The sequence below is a fragment of the Sebastes umbrosus genome, chromosome 11, assembly GCF_015220745.1.
Source record: "Sebastes umbrosus isolate fSebUmb1 chromosome 11, fSebUmb1.pri, whole genome shotgun sequence".
NCBI classification, from domain to species: Eukaryota; Metazoa; Chordata; class Actinopteri; order Perciformes; family Sebastidae; genus Sebastes; species Sebastes umbrosus.
In genome coordinates, this window is record NC_051279.1 from 5,966,235 (window position 1) to 5,987,010 (window position 20,776).

General features: G+C 41.1%; 1 protein-coding gene across 3 annotated transcripts in view; it reads right to left on the reverse strand.

Annotated features, from left to right (window-relative positions):
- Window positions 1-20,776, reverse strand: part of znf385d (zinc finger protein 385D) — a 93,089-nt gene that overhangs the window by 40,200 nt on the left and 32,113 nt on the right. For all 3 annotated transcript variants that reach the window (XM_037785558.1, XM_037785557.1, XM_037785559.1), the window contains one exon: window positions 6,278-6,385. In XM_037785558.1, the coding sequence (XP_037641486.1) occupies window positions 6,278-6,385 (108 nt within the window). The remainder of the gene's footprint in view (window positions 1-6,277; window positions 6,386-20,776) is intronic.

Below are 20,776 nucleotides of genomic sequence, written 5' to 3' on the forward strand. Positions count from 1 at the left end.
GCCATGATCGGAGCCAGGTTTTGAACTTCTCCCTTCAGCTCTTGTTTTTCTTTCTTGAAACAATATTTATGTCACTTTTTGTGTTCAACACTGAATGCATTGTTCATTTTTCCATGTCTGTGACATATTCTACAAATATTTAGACATTGAAACTGTAGTAAAAAAATAAGCGAGACCTCAAATCTCTAGAAGAGAGCCGAGCCACAGCCAGCACACACTGCTGACGTTCCCTGTGTGGCCCGGGCCTTTGGGATTTTTTAGCCATGTTTCTACTGCATGGTACAGCTCTGCTCAACTCGACTCACTTTTTGGTACAAGGTCTTTTTCTCTATTTGTTTTCCACTGCAGATACATCTTCAACGGGACACTCCCTGAATCATTTCATCAGCACCCAAACAGAGGAACGTCTGCTCTTCGTCAGTTGCACGGCGTAGTTTTGGGGGCTGACATTTTTTAAAAATATGGGTCGAGGGAATAAAAGAAAAGTTGTGGCCGTTATTGACGGTAGCTTGGCGATTCACAAATGCCGTATTTGTACAGGATGTCCCGTGTCGCACAAGTAACGACTCTCTCTGACCAATCAGTGTGCTGCATTATATTAACTTCACCTTCTAGTATCATCTCAGCTCGCTTAGAACCTCGACTGAGGTGGTACCAAAAAAAGTACCAGGTATCATCCACAACTTTGCAAATGGAGACGTGAAAATAACCGTTCTGAGTAACGAACTGAACTGGTCTGCTTGGTGGAAACGCGGCTTTTTTGGGGCCTGGAAATATGAAAGAGTTGAACTCTGGTTCTCTCTGTTCTAAAATGCTTCCTGTCCTCCTGGAATAATCCCTACAGTGGAAAATAACTAAAATGAGAGGTGATGTGTACATTTCTTCTCGTCTATATCAAGGAAGTTTACAGAAAGAAATCCTCTTTAGATTATCAGCTTGTAAAAACTGCAGGTGGTCTGCAAAGTAAACAAGTTTGATGTACAAAAACATGAGTCAAGGTAAAGAGATGAAGGAAGTGCTGTGAATGCATCAAATGTAAACGGGTAATAAAGTATTTTCGCTTAAGGGAGCAAATCAGACTCTCTGGTGACTCACTCGCTGTCAACAAATTACAGACTTAAGTCCAGTTTATGACCTTGACTCACAAGCATGACTGCAAAGCAAAGCAGAAACATCTTCAAATCTTTTAAAACAGAGAAGTTCTTTTCTCTTTATGATCTCTTATGATAACGGGTTCACAAACAGACTTTCTGCTCTCCAACGGAGCAGCTTGAATCCGTATTTAGCAGAAAACCACGGGCTTCCTGCTCTGCATCATCTCTCACTCTACCTCATGATAACTGTCACTGCTGTAACTGTGGTTTAAATACAAAGAAAAACCTCCCTCAGGGTATTTGAGACCTCCCAGCTCACCGCACCTTGATTGACAGGTAAGCACAGAGTCTGTCTCTCTAATGAAGCCTTAAAATGAACAGCTGATAGACAGCAAGTATATACCGAGATAGATTTCCCCATGTACAACATAATAACCTCATCCGGAGTAATCACCGACACATTCAGCGGGAGAAATAGATTGATTACTCTTTTAATGAAAGAGCGATGACATTGCTATTTAGGGATGCTACTGATTTAACAACATGCAGCAGCGGCAGTGATTTTCCTTTCAAATGTTTTGATTACTTTCGAAATGGTATGGAAATTAGGTGCGAGGGAAATCGAAACCCATCTGCTGGTCCATCGGTTAGATTTAGCAAGCTTGTATTAATGCAATGCATTTCATTATTGTACTGTAGAGTGCACATATGAGCTAATGACTGCAGAAATACTGTGTGGTGAACTCAGAGCTTGTAATACGATCTCCTTCCTGTAATCTGTTTTGCTCATATGATGCATTATATTGAAACCAAAGAAAAAGACAAGAGATCTAGTCATAATCGAGCTGTCCTGAGCTTGGGTTAGGATCAGTGCTATGCAATGCTAAGAAGATGCTTTCACAGTAATGCCACAGACACACCAACCCGACACATACCGGCGGCGAAGGCAGCCAGTTGCATCGCCTCACGTCACCTTTGTCTTGACCAAAAAGTTGCTCTCGAACACATCACAAAGACCACAGCCAACAGGCAAAACTACCACGTATGTTCTGCGCCTGCGTGAGGTGAAATAACTCTCCACACAAGCAGGTCGTCTGTATTTGTCTCTCGAAAAGGGAAACCGGGAGACCGAGGAAGTTGTTGTTATGATACGTACATGACACAAAGCTGCGTTTTCACAACTATTTTCACACTCTTGTCATTCACCACTTAGCTTCCTTCCAGATGGCCATGTTGTTGTGAAAATATCCATGTATTGGAATGATCAGATGAGATGAAGATGAAAAATGAGAAGATTCAACATGCTGACTAGAAAACTAGAGCCGACGGTGCGGGACACACCGAAAAAACTAGACCGACAGACGATCACCGATGGCCCCAAACAGTCTGACGGCCGACCGTCGGCTTGGTATGTCGGGGGTTAACAGCTCCCCTTTCAGACAGGAAACTGTTCCAACAGCTCAGGACAAAACATTTACTTGACTCAATCACTTCTGTCGTTTTATCATCGTAAAGCTAACGGTGCATTATTTCAATATGAATGGATTTCTACAGGAAGCTCACTGATGGGTTCCATCGACATCATAAAATGTTTTGTTATGTAAATGGTGCAATTTGTCGTTTAACACATCAGTACGATCACAGTTGGGTTTAACCACTAGAAGCTACCGGGAACGTTTTGGCCCTGTTCAGTCCTGGGTGATCGGATCACAAGTGGACAACTCTAAGTACTAGGGATGTGCATTCCAAGCAAAAATACTATGTGATAATCACTGGGGACTAGTCGCCGCAGGACGCATGTTGATGCCAGGTCTGAAAGGGGCCTTTGAGATACTCAGGAATTGATTGCGGGAACCTTAACACCAGTTTTGGGTCCAGGCCAATAGGTTTCAAGGGAAAAGTATTTTCTCCCGGATTACGGTCGCAGTTTAAACAGTGTTAAAAAAAACATAATGGTTTGGCTTAAAATGACTATGTAAATTAAAATAAGTCAACATTGACTTTTGATTTCACACGGGACACAGACAGCGGCCCCCTGTTTGAGAGCCCTGTGTTTGTTTGACCTATCCTCCACCCTGACTACTTCATTAGAAATTAGGGCAGTCAATCAATGAAAATTATTAATCAAGATTAATCACATGATGTCCATAGTTAATCGCGATTAATTGCAAATGATTCACACATTTTTGTATCTGTTCAAAATGTATCTCAAAGGGAGATTTGTCAAATATTTAATACTATCATCAACATGGGAGTGGCCAAATATGCTGCTTTATGCAAATGTATGTATATTTGTATTATTGAAAATCAATTAACAACACAAAACAATGACAGATATTGTCCATAAACCCTCACAGGTACTGTATTTAGCATAAAAAAATATGCTCAAATCATAACATGACAAACTGCAGCCCAACAGGCAACAACAGCTGTCAGTGTGTCAGTGTGCTGACTTGACTATGACTTGCCCCAAACTGCATGTGATTATCATAAAGTGGGAATGTCTGTAAAGGGGAGACTCGTGGGTACCCATAGAACAGATTTTCATTCACATATCTTGAGGTTAGAGGTCAAGGGACCCCTTTGAAAATGGCCATGCAAGTTTTTCCTCGCCACAATTTAGCCTAATTCTGGAGCGATATTTAGACTCCTTCACGACAAGCTACTATGACATAGTTTCAATTGATCAAATAGTGTCCGGGCCTGATGGCGGCCTGTCGCATTTTTAAGAGATTAATTGCCTTGATGCGTTAAAGAAATTAGTGGCAAAGATTTGTGTTTACAAATTATTATCTCATTAATCTTGACAGCCGTAGTAAGTACATATCTTGGTCCCATTTTCACATATTGTGGTTGACACTAAAACAACAGTTATGTAGCCACCTTACGGAACAGTGTTTAAATAAAGAGAGGCGGTGAGTGAGAGGCCAAACATGATAAATTAATCTGTTAGAAGACGAAAGCAGAAAAATAACCAGAATACAGAAGAAAACAATTCACATACTTTGCTGAAAAAATCCAAATCAATCAATTCTCTTCTTCCAACTCTACAGCTTTGGTCTCAAACAAAACCATCTTCTAATTTTCCTGGCTCTTGGGGTGGAAACTTAAACCAAAATCACACCAAAGGACCATTTAGCCCATGATTTATTTAGATGCTGTCTCATATCACTGAATGTCTTGTATAAGATGTATTTTCAGAAATGGATGAGCCTCCTCTGGACCTCCACATTATTTTTCCATGATGGATCCAGCTTTGTAAAGCTAATCAAACCCTCACACTTTTCCATCACCGGCTGTACTGTGACACAAACTCAGAGACGTTATGATTTTTGTTTTCTCACATCTCTTGGTCCATCTGACAAATCAAAGCCTCACAGTAATGACAAAATATCAGCTAACAATGCGTGATTTTCTATCAACCTTTTGTCTGATTCACTCTCAACACCAACACTTACAGAAGACTGAATACATGGACTGTGTTACTGGAGTCAAATCTTTCAGTGACTCACTTATTTTTCTGTCCCCTTTCAGCTGCTGAACAAATCTGTTGTCTCTTGTCATCAACCTCTTATTCCTTCATCATACATTGTGCTTTCATTATGGCAGTATGAACTGTGTTCAGTTGAGTTCTCTGCAACGTTTATTTTATTGTTTTATCGCTCACTCACTATTTTTACTATGCATGTTGATGATAGTTGGTCCATAACAAAAGTGTTGGAATTGCTGGTTTGGCATCATGCTCAAGTCATTCACTACTTGTTAACATGTTTGCTGCTGCCGACACATCAGTGTCAATACTATGATTCATCTGACCTCATTTAGAATGGTATAGGTCAGACTAAAAAGTTATTCAAATGCTGTTCAACGCTATTCACATTCAAATGCTCCATTGACTAAAGCTTCAGACACAACTGAAGACGAGCTGAAACCCACAAAGACTGGACAAACGACACAAAGGTTGTTTCCACCAGCTTACGACTGACTGAATACACCAGACAACACGCTGAACGACTGGAGCTCTGGTGGTAGACGACCACGCAAATCCCACGAATTAGCACTAAACACAAAGTAAAGCTGAGGCTGATTGGAATTGGTCATTAGTTTTACAGGTATTTAGTCGTACACCAACATACCATTTTTGACCTGATGATTGCGCTGTAGATGAAAAGTCAGAGGATCATTAGTTATTACAATTCATCCTGTGGTGGAGTAAATTGTATCTGTAAAACTTGGATAAAAAGTCATTTGAATTTATCCTCTAGGGACCTTGAATATCATGTGGTGGCACTAGAGGGAAAAGTCAGAGAACCACCAAAGTTTGAATGATTCATCCTCTGGGGGGCACAAATTTATCTACCAAATTTCATGGCAATCCATCAGACAGTTTTTGAGATATTTGAGTTTGGACCAAAGTGTCTGTATGGACAAACAGACAAAAAGCCACAGTGCTGGCATGGCTGAAAAGACATGAAAGTATTCTTTATTACGCTATTAATACAAAATATGCCCTATCAGAATGATAACTATGTGAAGGACAGCGTGGCTGACACCAGAGCAGGTGAGGTTAAAAACAAAAAAATGTTGACGTTTGTAATGTGGCTGGGTGGTATTTCCTGTTTATTTCCTGTGTGTATGTCTGACCACCCCCTGTGTTTAAACACATGTAAACGTTGGTTAGGTTTAGTAAAAACACCCCTTTTTTTTGAGGTAAATTAACTTCCCAGTATGAACACTTGAATAGCCCTTATTCATATCATTAGGTCCTAAAAGTTGTAAAATGCACTAATAGCTGAATCCAGTTATTTTCCTTCCTCCGTGAATGAGCCCCAGACCGAGGCTGGAGCGAGGGCTGGGAGGCGGAATTAAAGGAAACGCCACTGCGCATGCTCTATGGGTCCAATGGATGCGGAAGATCGCTGGAAGATCCGGGTATTTTATCACTCGCGATCAAGCCATTTTGGCTTCATGTGCCACTGAGCAACTTTCAAAGGAATGAACGGGAGCCCGCCTCCAACGCTGTATCCAGTTGTCTTTATACATCCATGGAGAATATACATTTCCCTCTAAACGTAATTGACAATGCAGTTACGTTGTATGGGAATGTAACTTTTAGGAGACCAGGTTGCTCTGGCAGGAGCGCTTTTGAACTTTCCCTCCTCTTCAGAGGAAAACTTGCTCACCTGTGAGTTGAACCTCAGCTGGCAAACGCTGCAGGAGACGTGCCTCCTCTTGGCGGTGGGAGGGAGGCCGAGGGTGTGATGGAGGACGGCTTTCTGCACGGGGTCCATCTGGAGGACGGAGGGGGAGACAGACAGAGGCTAATTAAAACAGTTGCTAAAACTGACCTGTAAATCACCTTCACTCCTCCATCACTCACTGGGCTGTGAAGAGAAAACAGGCTGCCGGGAGCCTTTTAGAGAACGGGACGTTCATCTTTCGCTTCAACAGGTGCTTTCTGGCTCAGACATTAACACTCGAGGCACACGCTATATCAGTGTTTGACTGCAGGGACCGCACTGTAATGGCTGTAGGCAAAATCCCCCAAGTGAGCACTTTGAGGACACCACTGGCATTATTGCATCTCTTTATTATCATCAACAATTCCCCAGAAGAGACTAAAACCAACAATGAATTTCACCTACTAACAAGTATTATCTGTGTAGCTACAGCCCACTTACAGTATTTGACTGCAGTCCAAAAATATGAAAAACACATGAGAGTTCTTGAATTTAGTTAAATATTCCTTCATTTTTATTAGAAGAGTTTATCGCTTCCAGCTCATTAAACTAGCAAAGCAGTGTAAAAACAGAACCACACAAAAAAGGCTGACGTCTTTGGCAGAAGCTTTTGTCCAAAGCGACGTACAAATGAGGTACAATTCATGCCACAGTAGATCCAAGAAGAAGCTGTCGTCAAGAATAAGTGCCTGAATACTCCACATTGTTCCACTTTCCTCCTGACACAAGTGCCACAAGGTTTGCAAGGTTTGCCAATCTGAGAAACAGCTAGGCCTCGGGAAGGATCAAGAGAGAAAGAGTGGCGGCAAAGTCGCCACAGACGCCAGACACTACAACTCCGCTATACTGCGAAATACAGAGAGCTTTCCCTGGCGGCAGCGAGCTTAATCAACATTGTTTGAACTCGTTTGGCAAGGGCTTGAAGCAAACAAATGTTCATTTTCATGTAAAAGTCTTGCTGTGTGCTGCTGCTATCGGTGTGTCAGTTTGAGTTTGACCGAGAGCAGCACTGAGCCACAGCAGACAGGATGAAGGATGCCCTTTGCTGCATTCATTAAAATCCGGCAACGCTGCAACTTCCCGCAGGGTTGTGCGGAGGTGTGCAGAGTTAGTAGTGTGTTTATTTGTGCTTTAGAACATAACCGCTGGGAAACAATCAGAAAATAAAGTTTTTTATTTCTCTGATTCGCTGCTTTGTTTTCACTAACGTCGCTCCCTCTCTTCATTCACTCTACAGCTCGCTCCACCATCGCTACTCTCTCTCACTCACTTGCTCGTTGAGCCAAAGAGAAGTCGCCAAATTTGAAGGCTGTGTGTTTACAAACAGCAACAGACAAATGTAACGTATACCTTTAATTTGAAGAAACTTGCCCACAAATGAGAAGCGAGCAATTTACTACGGTGCAGTTAGGAGAGTTTGTTGAATCCGTACGACTGAAGCACATTGATCGTTTGAGAAAAGATATTAAAAATGGCATAATTATTGTCAATTTACCTGGATCGATTCACAAATTATATGCACACACAAACAAAAATGCCTCTGCTGCAACAAGCAAATACATTTTCACATACAAATTTTTTTACAATGCTTTTATGGAGATTTCAATCGTAATGCCGAAAGAAACACATCACTATACAAACATACAAAACGTTCCCCTCCATACACAATCACTTAGTCACACAAACGTTTCAAATCAAACAAATAGGAAAATGCGAAAAATGTAGTAAATAAAATAAGTATTAGATCATAATATATATTAAATAATGAAAGGCAGAATATTTTCTCCCATATGTTATCTATATTTGCATTTTCTTTTCGGTCGGTAAAACATGTTTCATTTTCCAAGAAGGACATAAATGAGTTCCAGATATAAACAAACTCTTTTCGCTTTCTTTCAACGATATACGTCATCCTCTCCAGCCCAAGGCATGCCAACAACTTCCCTTTCCACACTCAAAGTGATGGTGCTTCTACATACATTTTCATCCTGCTAGGAGTGGGCATCTTACTGCATTGCTGCACGCAGCTTGTCTGGTTGGTATGTGCCTCCCTCTGTGTGGTGAAGGCGCTTTGAGGAGTGAACAAACACATCTGCCTCGCTGAGAAAGGGTCTCAATAGGCACCACTTGGCTGCGGAAGGAGGAAGGGTGCCGGCAGTGTGTGGGAGGATTAATCCACCTTGACAATTGTGCTGCAGAAGGTAGGCACAATGATGTTATGCTGTCGCCTTCTGTGGACGCTGTTTGGCTGAACTGTGCCTGTTTTCATTATTTGAGCTTTAAAAGGTACTTGTGTGCAAAGGTGGAAAAAGTTTCTTGAGATATTCACCTCTGGAACAAAGATGGAAAACTACTACAGCAGTAGTCACCTCTGACAGTTTCATAGACATCAGTGTCTTTTCATAATCTCTATTGATACATCAGTCTTGTTGACTGAAATGATAACATTAGCTGTGTTTCCATTCAATTGTCAAGCGAATTTTAAGCAAACTTTTGAAATGTCGCAAAGAAAAGGAAAAGTGAATTAGGCCCTTTTTCATCAACTGGTTTGGAGCGAATAAACTCGGCTACAGCGTAGTTTGGTCAGAAGCTGGCGCTCCAGGCTACGCAAGGCTGTAATCCGCCAGTAAACAGAGCAGAAGAAGTAGAGGTTGTGAACCGGAAATGATTTATCAAGTATTTCATAATCTTATCAACATGGGAGTGGACACATATTCTGCTTCATGCAAATGTATGTACTGTATATACAGTATGTATTATTGGAAATCAATTAACAACACAAATATTGTTCAGAAACCCTCACAGGTACTGCATTTAGCATAAAATGCTCAACATCATAACATGGCAAACTGCAGCCCAGCAGGCAACAACAGCTGTCAGTGTGCTGACTTGACTATGACTTGCCCCAAACTGCATGTGATTATCATAAAGTGGGCATGTCTGTAAAGGAGAGACTCGTGGGTACCCATAAAACCCATTTTCATTCACATATCTTGAGGTCAGAGGTCAAGGGACCCCTTTGAAAATGGCCATGCCAGTTTTTCCTCGCCAAAATTTTGCACAAGTTTGGAGCATTATTTTGCCTACAACCTAATATCACCAGTTTTGTTCGCATGAAATAATCACTTAGTTATACGTTTATTATATACACCTGTATAGTCTAATGCAATGCAGTGGCACAACAACAAATCCCATTGTTATTAAGCTTATAATGTTTAGTTTTTGTTGTTTCAGAGAGACGTTGATTCAACTCTTTGGTCATTCTTGAGCTTGTAGTTAGTGTTAGTGGTGGCATTGCTATTTTGATTGTCAACCACATTGGCAGTAAAACCAGCTAAACAATTCTTAAAGGACAGAGGCAGGAAGTGGATTAATCCAGTGCAGGCGACAGCAATGGCTGGAATGCTACAGCAGCTTGGAAACACATACAATCTGGCAAAGACTGGCTGAAAACGGGTCTGTGTATTTACACTGTCACAGACTGAATGAGGAGCAGCTGGGTAGGCAGGTGACGGGGTCAGGTGAGCTCTAGAGGAGGTAAACTCACCGAGGGCGACTAGAGGGCATGTGACGCAAAACATGGAATGGAAAATTCCAGACAAAAACACAGCTGGAGAAGGAGAAGAAAGAGGATGACGAGAGGGAAGAGGGAGGCAGTGCAGACTCTACAGACAAACTTCCAACATCCCTCCAGGCCGGTCCAAGAACTTGGACACAGGATGACCTGGCTCAGAGAGACTGGATGGTGGAGGACTGGGCCCATAGGAGAGAAAGAGACTGAGGCAGAGAGCAGGGGGAAACAGATATGGGCCTGATGGAGACAAACTGGACCTGAAGCTCAGAAAAGGCTGAACAGATACAGACTCTTACGGAGAAATAGAAGCAGGTTCTGGTAAGGAAAAGCATTTTGCGTCACGTTACAATCAGCTGTTCGTTTGTCTCACATGTTCACAACCTTCAGTGTCATTTTCTCTGTATAAACGTAGTAAGTAGTACTAAGTAAGAAGTAGTTTAAGCCCAATCATATATTTCTTTCCTAAAACTAACTATAGTGGTTTTGATGCCGAAAATAAAGTGACGCCAAGGGGGTGTGAAAAAAGCTGCGGTATGTGACGATTTGAGATGGGAACGTGTTGTAAATTTTGGACATGTCAGTTTCCGCTTACATGCAGTGTCCTTTCAAAATAAACTTCCAACGGAGGTTTATTTCATTTATAGGTTTACTTTCGCAACAAAACCACTGAAAGTAAGTACGTTTGTTACATATCTGTCGTTGGTTAAGTACGCAAGTTACATAACAAAACTACGGTAAAATAAGTTAATGTTAAATTGGTTTCACACGTGACACAAAGTCCTATGTTTGTTTGACCCCTCCCCAACGCCCATGCGGACATCCTTGCTATACTACATCAATTGCTCTGAATGTCTAATAATGGCGCAAATGGGTTTACATTGGAGTTAGTTGAAAGCTTGGTGCGTCTCATACAGGCGCTAAAGGTGAGGCAATACAAGACGCTGAGGGGCACTGACCAAGCGTCGGTATTTGACGCGTTGGGACTGAGAGGAAGGGGGTGCAGAATCAGAAAAGAGGGACAGATGCAGGCTTGAACTAAATATTTGCACACACACAGGCTGAGAAGCAGCTATAGGCTCACCCAGAGGAAAGATCTTGCTTAGAATAGTCTTTCACTGAGAAGAAGAAAGAGTCACAATGAAAAGTAAAAGTAAAGTGGTTCTAAACGAGGAGACACATTCAGGTTCAGACAGAAACAGTCTGTCAGAGACCAAGTGAGATGCAGAAACTGATTCAGGCTCAGGCAGAAGAGACACGTTCAGGCTTAAAACAGACTGAGACTCAAATACAGGGGTGAAAAGCCAGCCGTCACAGAGAGGGACATGGTGTAATGATTGTTTAAATATGGGGATACCAACACATTCTGAGGAAGTCTCTCAAGGACGGCACTCATAGTGTTGCAATTCAGTCTTCCAGAAAAACTTCCAGTATTGGGTGATATAGAGTATCCCTTCACTGCTATCCAAACAATGAATCAATTTTTATACAGAAGCTACTCTGCAGCTACATTTTCGTTTTCCCAGTGAGTAGTTACATATCAGCTACTTCATGGACCTGCAAACCTTGTGGCACTTGTGTCAGGTGAGGAGTGGAAAGTGGAACAAGTGGAGTGTTGAGGCACTTATTGTTGAAAGCTTCTCCTTGATCTACTGTGGCTTGAATCGTAGCTCATTTGTATGTTGTTTTGGACAAAAGCATCTGCCAAATGAATAGATGTTAATGTCATCAGGAGGAAGTCAGTCTTGTGCATGTGGTTCTGTTTTTACACTGCTTTGATTAAGTTTAATGAGCTGTAAGCAAAAAGAGCTTGAAAGGAAAAGAAAGTTCAAATCCTGCGTACAGCTGGACAATTGCTGCGTGAAGTTGGTCGGTTTCGGAAAGTTACAGAAATGTTCGGATGCAGCCAATTCTGACGTCGGAAGGTGTGGTGGGAGGTGGTTTCCAAAGCTGTTCAACCATCTAACAGGCTGTTGTGATAAAGTATACCAGTGCCTTTAGACACAGAAACAAGTTCCGGCTCAGAAAGGGGGACAGCAGGGACATATTGTGGATTTATTGCAGGGTTGTAATGGGCTGCTGGAGTTATGAGCTCCCAATATGGTTCAGACATTGACTTTGGATTTAATGCCAAAAAAATTTAATAAAATAGTTGCTCATTACTGATGATTTGAGTGTGCAGTGAAGTCAAAATCTGTAAGTAGGCGATCTATACTGTACACTAAATACTGTATATTTTGTTATTTTTAATCCCTTGTATCTTTTTCTTCCACGTCTCAAATAAAGTGAGCTGTAACTGAAATATTTTTTTAATAGTTCCACTTTCACAGTTTGGATCCAGTCAATAATTTTAGCAAAAAATGAATGCACTTGGTTTTATACATGTAATCAAATTCATGCTACAACAATAAAATGTTCCTCTCACAGCAAAACAATTACAGCAATTGAGTTGTCAGCGAAGTGAGGGAGTCTCACATGAATCACTCTCAGCGCTTATGTTCACAGACAATACTCAGCGTCGCAAAGTAGTCCTTGGTGGGTGTTTCCAGACGCCGATGATCCACTGTGGCACTCAATATAAAAGATTTTCTGAGGAATGGCATTGTGCTTCAGCACTGCAGCAAATTCATATTTCTGATAAGAAATATCTCCACAGAGTGTGTTGACTCCGAATATGTGTAACCCAAAACAAAGTGCTGGGATTATATATGTGGTTTTCAAATCAAACCATAGTGTATAAAAGAAGCGGATGTAGTCACCGTGATGTCACCCATTGGTTTGTGGACTACTTTTAAAGTGTTGAGTTTGGCATTTTGACCGTCGCCATCTTTTGAGCCAGAATAGACCATATTTGGACGAGAGGGTGGAGCTAAAGAGGAACGTGGCCGCGCGGGGCGCTAAATTACAAATCCTGCTATGGCGAAGGCATGACCCACCCTACTCTTCCTCTAATTGGTTAGTACTCATTGCCTTCGTTGGTTTGATTGGTTAGGCTTAAGCATGAGGAGAGAGATTGGTTAGAGTTAGGGTAAGCCGATCAGAGGCAGAGAAGGGCAGCTCGTGGCGTTGCCACAGTAGGGAAAAAAATATTGCAAGTGGGGCCAGGTACCGTTAGCATAGCAAACACTAAGTTACCAGCTAATGCTAGTGCTGGGCTAGCTGTATCCGTAATTCAATTGGGATACTCATTTTGGCGAGCGAAAAATACTTAGCCTACCAGAAAAAAATGGACAGCCAACTCCTTAGAGTGTATTTTAAGACAACCGAACGCTGAAAAAGATTTTTTTCTATCCTGATTGACCGGTCACTGTGGTAGCAACCTGTCAATCACAAGGTAGCCACACCCTAAAGCATACATCATACTGTATTGAAGAAGAGTTGAAACTAGCGATTGTGACCATAAACTCATGTTTACGATGTTTACTGAGGTAATAAATCAAGTGAGAAGTAGGCTCATTTTCTCATAGACTTCTATACAATCAGACTTCTTTTTGCAACCAGAGGAGTCGCCCCCTGCTGGCTGTTATAGAGAATACAAGTTTAAGGCTCTTCAGCATTGGCTTCACTTTTCAGACCCGGATGTTACCCCTTGGATCAAACTCACAAACTGACAGAGCCATGACAGATCCTACACACTCATGCTTTTGGCTCATCAGCAAAATACATACATGTCATATTAGAGATTTAACACATGACTCTGCAGTTCATCTCAGGTCTACAGAGCTTTTTGGCATCTTTTAGCTCATTGTTTTTGTCTTACTGCCCGTAACTTTACTGTTTCGATTTTACTTGACTGTCACCGCTCTCGTCAACAGAATTTCCAGCGCAGGCGGCCTGTTATGTCTTCATTGAAAAAGTTGTTGACAAAGACTGTATGTTAATAAACACTTAAAATATTCTTATATCTGCTTGTAAATGCTTAATGGTTGGGCTAAAGCAAAGTGTTACCCAAAAGCTTAGATAAACCCACTGTACACTACCTGCTCATCACCAAACTGCAAACAGAAACAGTGAGCGACTAGCTGGTGAACATAGTCGAGCATTTAGCAGTTAAAGTGCCAGATATTTCCCTCAGGAGCTGGTGGAGACCAAAACAGAGCTACACATAGAATATTGGGCTTGACATTCATCAAGTCACTAAACACAAATCTAAATGAATGTTGCACAATGTCTGCTGGATGGTTAATGTTTACCAACACATTCATCATCTCAGCTTTATAAGGTGATAATATGTAGAGTTTACAGCATGTTCCGCCTGGAAGTGGCCAATAAAACCTCAGCTTCAAGGTAGAAACAAGTCCTTAGTTTTGCTCAGAATGTACATTCAGATATAACGGAAAATGAAATTCAGAGACAGCACAAATGCATTCCAGGTCTACTGAAAGACGCAGGTGGAGCAAACTGTGGCAAGGTCAATGTCCTCTTATGTTAAAAATGGTTACACTGAAGTGAAAATGCGCCGTTATTCTGAATAGTATGGCTCAGGAATGTCCAGAGACAATAAAAGCTTTTACAGCTTTAGCAGTACTCAAAAGGTAGAATGATCTAACACACCCACTTAACAGTTGGAAAAAAAAAATGGGATACATTATCGGCTTTTAATGGAGAATACATTTACTGAAAATGTCTCGGGAAAAGTGAAACGTTTAAAATATACAGCAGAGCATTTTAAAGTAGCTCATGTCATGACGGAACGGAGGTGACGGGCTTCTATTAGACACCGGAGTTCATATCAACGACATCTCTTCTTTTGTTCCATTGATTGCTATGCTACGCACATGAAACACAGTGCTCTAAATGTGTAGGCAAAGTCAACGAGGTAGAAGCAAATCACGCCCACTTCCTCAATTGAAATGCATGTGATGATATGCAGTGAAATGTGCCGCTTTTCACCCTGCAAACACTAAAAGGTCTGCATTACGTTAGCAGAGCGGGGGACTCTCTCCAGGCTCTGCCTTTGCCCTGACACACTTTGTTGCTAAATTGGAGAGAAAGAAAAGTGTTACGCAACAGTCTACCTTTGTACTGTAAATCTCACCCAAGCTTTTTGGGAAGGGAGAAGAGGATGACACATGGAGTTGGCGAGGCTCACTGGCAAAAACACTAGAGCAGAGAACCAGACGCACTGCAGCCTGCTGGGAAACTGGGGCCTGAGCTCTGGAAAGCTAACGCCAGTTAAAAACATCTGGGTTACCCGAGAGAATGGATGACCTCTTACTAGAAACACGCGCTGGGCTAGAAACATGTTATTTCTCCTTCACTCTGGTGCAGATGCTGTGAAATGAATCTGTGGCGATGAGACCGCAAGACATGGCACAGTCCTGCAAAATGATCAGGGGAGATTTAAGTGCGTGGCAATATCATTAATCACCGGGCTTAAAGTGGATTGAAAGTACTCTGTTTGAATTTATTCCACTGTGCTATTCTTGGCAGCTAATTTATCCACAATTCAGCGCTGAAATTCCACCACCTCCCGTGCATCTTTTCCGTGCATCTTTTTTAAGAAATCCCCCTGTCATGTAGCATTTTCTTTCCCTCCCTGCGCTGAAACATGATGTGTTCAGACCTCGTCTGCCGAGAGCAGCTGCAGAGCCAGGGACATGTTATTCCCCGAGCCCCTGCTCCCCATCAGCCACCCACTGAGCCACACACTCCACATGGGCCACGCCTGCCAGGGACGGAAATGTCGCCGGAGCAAATGTACCGCGACGCACATATGATGCACGCGCAAACACACAGTACAAACACCCACGCATGGCAAAGCGTATCACACACACGCCCGCTTTTAAGCCTGCGGCGGCGCACGGTGCACGGCGAATTCGGTGTCATCTTTCAAATCACTTCCTTAAGCTGTAATATGCAATTTTTCCTCAGTTGGGTGAGTTCCAGCCGCACTAACACTTGTCAATCATCCTGATGAGCTGTCTGCCTTCAAACAGCCTCTCGCCTGAGGCTGAGAGGTAACCGTAAAGCCGCCGCAGACGATCACAGAGCAGATGGCCGACAGAGCCAATCTGCAATTAAAGAAAAAGAAATGATTGCGGTGTCTTTGAACAGGTCTTGTTCTAACATAAACATCCTTAACATTGTAGAAAGAGCAATTCCAGGTAAACACGGAGGGTTTAGGATCTTACACAGAGTCAACGTGTGGTTTAGTTTATTTATTATTTTATGTGAAAAAGCTGCATAATGCATATTTATATTGCTTTTTTTAAATACTTGTTGCTGTCTTAACGTGTTCTTCTTACAGTAGGTCTGGTTAAAAGAATTGTAATTCTAATAATTAAATAAATAATTATTCCTAATTTTTGTTTGTCTCACTTAATCTCGCACTCATATTCACATTTTTAAATCTACAATTTCCTTTCTTTAACCTCCTTTTATGTTTTCTCTTTCTTTGTTTTGATGACGTCATGTAAGATTTTTTTTCCATCTTTTTTAACGTTCATCAACTCTGCAATCTCTTGAGTACTTTGATTACATTTAGGGCTGTCAAAGTTAACGCTACGATAATAACATAATATGATAATAATGCGTTAACGCAGATTCATTTTAATGTCACTAATTTCTTTAACGCGTTAACGCAATTTGCAATGTTTAGGTTGTTACAGGCACAATTTTAAAGCTAGAGTGAAGATACTAACATCATATGAAACTAGAAAACCTAAGGAATCCATTGGTACCATCTGTGTCATATTACTACTACAACTGGCATGGCCATTTTCAAAGGGGTCCCTTGACCTCTGACCTCAAGATATGTGAATGAAAATGGGTTCTCTTGGTACCCATGAGTCTCCCCTTTACAGACATGCCCACTTTATGATAATCACATGCAGTTTGGGGCAAGTCATAGTCAAGTCAGCACACTGACACAATGACAGCTGTTGTTGTCTGTTGGGCTGCAGTTTGCCATGTTATGATTGGAGCATATTTATTTATGCTAAATGCAGTACCTGTGAGGATTTCTGGACAATATTTGTCATTGTTTTGTGTTGTTAATTGATTTCCAATAATAAATATATACACACATTTGCATAAAACAAGCATATTTGACCACTCCCATGTTGATAAGAGTATTAAATACTTGATAAATCTCCCTTTATGGTACATTTGGAATGATAAAAAAATGTGCCATTCATATGCGATTAATCGTGATTAAATATTTGAATCGATTGACAGGCATAATAACATTATTATTACTACGTTTTTTTCTTTTTGACTGTTATGCTCATTGCTAAACTGACATTGTTTTCTCTTTTCATGCATCAAACAAAAAAATATGCAAATATATTTCATTTTTTAATTTGACCATAATGTCAAATCTAAAAACAGATTTCAAAGCTTGCAGATAAATAAAATGTTACATTTTAATCATCAATTTGATCTGTTGGGCTTCTGAGAAAATGTATTTCAGATTCAGATACCGTAACAATATGAGTAAATCAATTTTTTTTTTCACCCAAATCTCTGTCTGCGGGTGTCTCCTTTCATCCGTCTGTCTGTCTTTGATTCACACTGATGTGTCTCTGTCAGAGGAGACGGCGGTGGCGTGTCGACAGCGAGAGAGAATAAGCAGGTCATTTGCCGGATACTATCTGACAGCTCACAGAAGGCCTGTCCGTCTCAAAGTTCAGCACAGCAGCCGCCGCTGCCGCTCCCCCACTCAGCGCTGCCGGATAATGTGACAGGACAAGACAGTGATGAGCTGAGATGGCGGTCGAGACGGGCTGACTTTTACAACTGACGACTGATAAAAGGGACGAAAACACACACTGAGTGCTATCTGTTTTGGTTGCGCAAGGCTTCGTATGCCAACCGTCTCTGATATCGGTTTGTGGGTGACAGAAGGAGTTAGTGTCACACAAACAAGCTGGCATTAAAATACACAACAAAGGATCAAATAATCAATTTCGTGACATTTTGGTTTAATTCGGCTGTCTTTCTGGGGAGATTACAATCACTTTGAAGGAGCAGTAACTGCCCTACATGAACGTGTCTTCATTATCCTGCATCATGTATGAGGTTTGTTTTTTATTAGTTTGTAAAAGCATGATATTTGCTCTTTACACAAAGTCCCAATCCAAAGTACAAATATAAATAAAAGGTTTTCTTTTCTAGCAAAAAAAAACGACACATGACACAACCTGCTTTTCACGAGGCAATAATGATCTCCAAGTTATTAATTATTGATGTTATTATGGTTTGTTTACACCAGTAAAGCAGTAAAACCGGCATGTATTTGGTTAATCATCGAGGAACACACAAAATGGTGGTTTCCATCAACAGTAGCATACAACTCAAACTTCTTCATTATGCATGTGAATGTATATACATAATTGATGTGGTCAAACAAATGACAGATTAGAAGATCTTGGGGGTGTAAATGCTTGTTGGGAAAGGACGGTCTCGGTCCGCATCCGAGGCGATTCTGGTAGCAGGAAGCAAATGGACCGACCACAGGATTTTTCTAATGCTGTATTAGATTTGTGATTTTAGCCTGATTTCAAAAACTAAAACTCCCACACTGCTGATCGTGAACTGTTCAAGAAGAAATCTTCGATCTGTATAACCCATGTCTATATTTCAGCCCGGTCTCACCGAATGGTGTATGAATGACATGCATGAGTGAAATGACATGCAATGAGCCTAAAATGCGTGATCATGACACGCAGAATGTCCTTTAAAATATTGTGCTATTTATACGCCTTCCCATTTGATCGGGTTGATATATTTACAGTATGTAAACCATTTGGTAACCATGGTAATGGTGCAGGAATTTTCCTAATCATCCAGTGAAAAGCATGTTAAAACTGTGGTCTGCTGTGCTTTTATCCTTCTCTGTGTGGTGTGTCCTCCCACCCAGTTCATTAAAAGGGACTGGCATAGCGATCAGTGGATTTGCAGTGCCGATAATACTAATAATACTCAATCAGTTATTTCTATGTTAAAGTCCCGTGTCCACTACGCCGACTTTGATTAAAATGTACTTCTGCTGAACCTGGGAATTTGTGTGTCCACCATGAAAACGATCCTAATTGACTTTCCGTTGGCATTGTTTCAGCGTTCCCGGCATGTCATTTTAACACATTACGTACCGCCACCATGTTAATGCGCTGTTAACAATTCGTGGTCATTTCACGTATTTCTGTGAGATCATAACCACGGCTTTGGATGTGCTTCAAGTAATCGAAAGAGGAGAGCTGATGTAGCGTTAATCTTTTTTTTTTTTCACATTATAAAAAATATTTATAATAAGCACTTAATCCAAACAAAACCCAACTAAACATACGTATACATTTAAAACAAATAGGGAATTTATTTGAAGCACTGGCAGTTTTGGAGACCTTCTAATGATGTCTTGCAAAGACGTATGTCATGGTGTGTAGAGGCGCTGGATAGCACATACCTGTCCAACAGACGCCTGTGTTTTGATCTATTATATACAATGTAGGCTATATTTGAAATATGTGTATGACTGAGGCATGTAGTGTTTATACTGGCTGTTCTCTTCACATGCTCCGAAGGTACCGAGGAATCCATTGTGTAACTGCAACATATACATTCTTATCCATTAAAATACATATAGAGAGAGAGAATGACTGGTCAATGAGGGCTCCACTGGTGAGGTCTAAATGCTCTATTCACGGCCACCAGCCTCGCTTACTATTAACTAAAGTGGGATGAATGACCTGTCAAGTGTAATCCTCCCCCCTATGTATCTCCCAATTACCTCCGCTGCCTGGCCCAGTCCGTTAGTTCATCATCCGTCGATGTCGTAGATTGTTGCCACGCGGGAAGGACTTCAGGAATTAGCAAGTCAAATCCGAGAGGGGAATTTCATTGGCTTATAATGAGCGGGAACAGGCTTCCAGGTGTTCGTACGAAAACACAGAACTTTATGACACAGGAGGAAAGTGAGCGGAGTGGGACCGACAAAATATTAAGCCAATTCATTTATCAGGTAGAATATGCAGCGATGACTCCGGTTGTGAGGTTTCAAACGTAAAAACGCAGCATTAAAGCACTAAAGCCATGAAATATTTGCAGGTACTAGACTGTGGAGCCCCAAAACTGAGGAAATAAGATTAGACTTAGATCTGCAATGATTAATCAATTAGTTGTAAACTAATAAATTAATCGGCAACTATTCAGTTTGAGTAATCTTTTAAGAAAAAAATAAGTCAAAATTCTCTGATTACAGCTTCGTAAATGTGAATATTTTCTGCTTGCTTTATTCCTCTATGACAGTAAACTGAATATCTTTGAGTTGTGGACAAAACAAGACAGTTGAGGACATCATCTTGGGCTTTGGGAAACACTTATTAACATTTTATGATATTTTATAGACCAAATAACTAATCGATTAATCGTGAAAATAATCGACAGATTAATCAATGGAAATAATTATTAGTTGCAGCCCTAATTATATATTAGTTTGACTTTTTTGTATACCTCAGTGTAAATTTGTCTTTGGCTTCTCCCAAGTATAGCAAAGGTATGTGTTCAATGCTTGTATGGCATAGGGAGCAAAATGTAGGCTTATCAGACAAGTCAAAAATATAACTGACAACACAGATACATAATATTGATTGTTAAATAATTAAAATGGAGTGTACAAAGTAACTTTACACTTTTCCTCTCACCTCCAAACACTGCTCTGGCAACACGTTCTCATTGCAACATGTCACATACCGCCGCTTTTTCACGCCCCTTGGCCTCACGTTATTTTCGTCATCAAAACCCCTATAGTTACCATTGGCGTCACTTTAGGATTAGGCAACAAAACCACTATAGTTAGGTTTAGGAAAAAACGACATGGTTGGGCTTAAAACTACTACGTTTGTAAAGTGAACAGTGGTCTCCTGGATGAA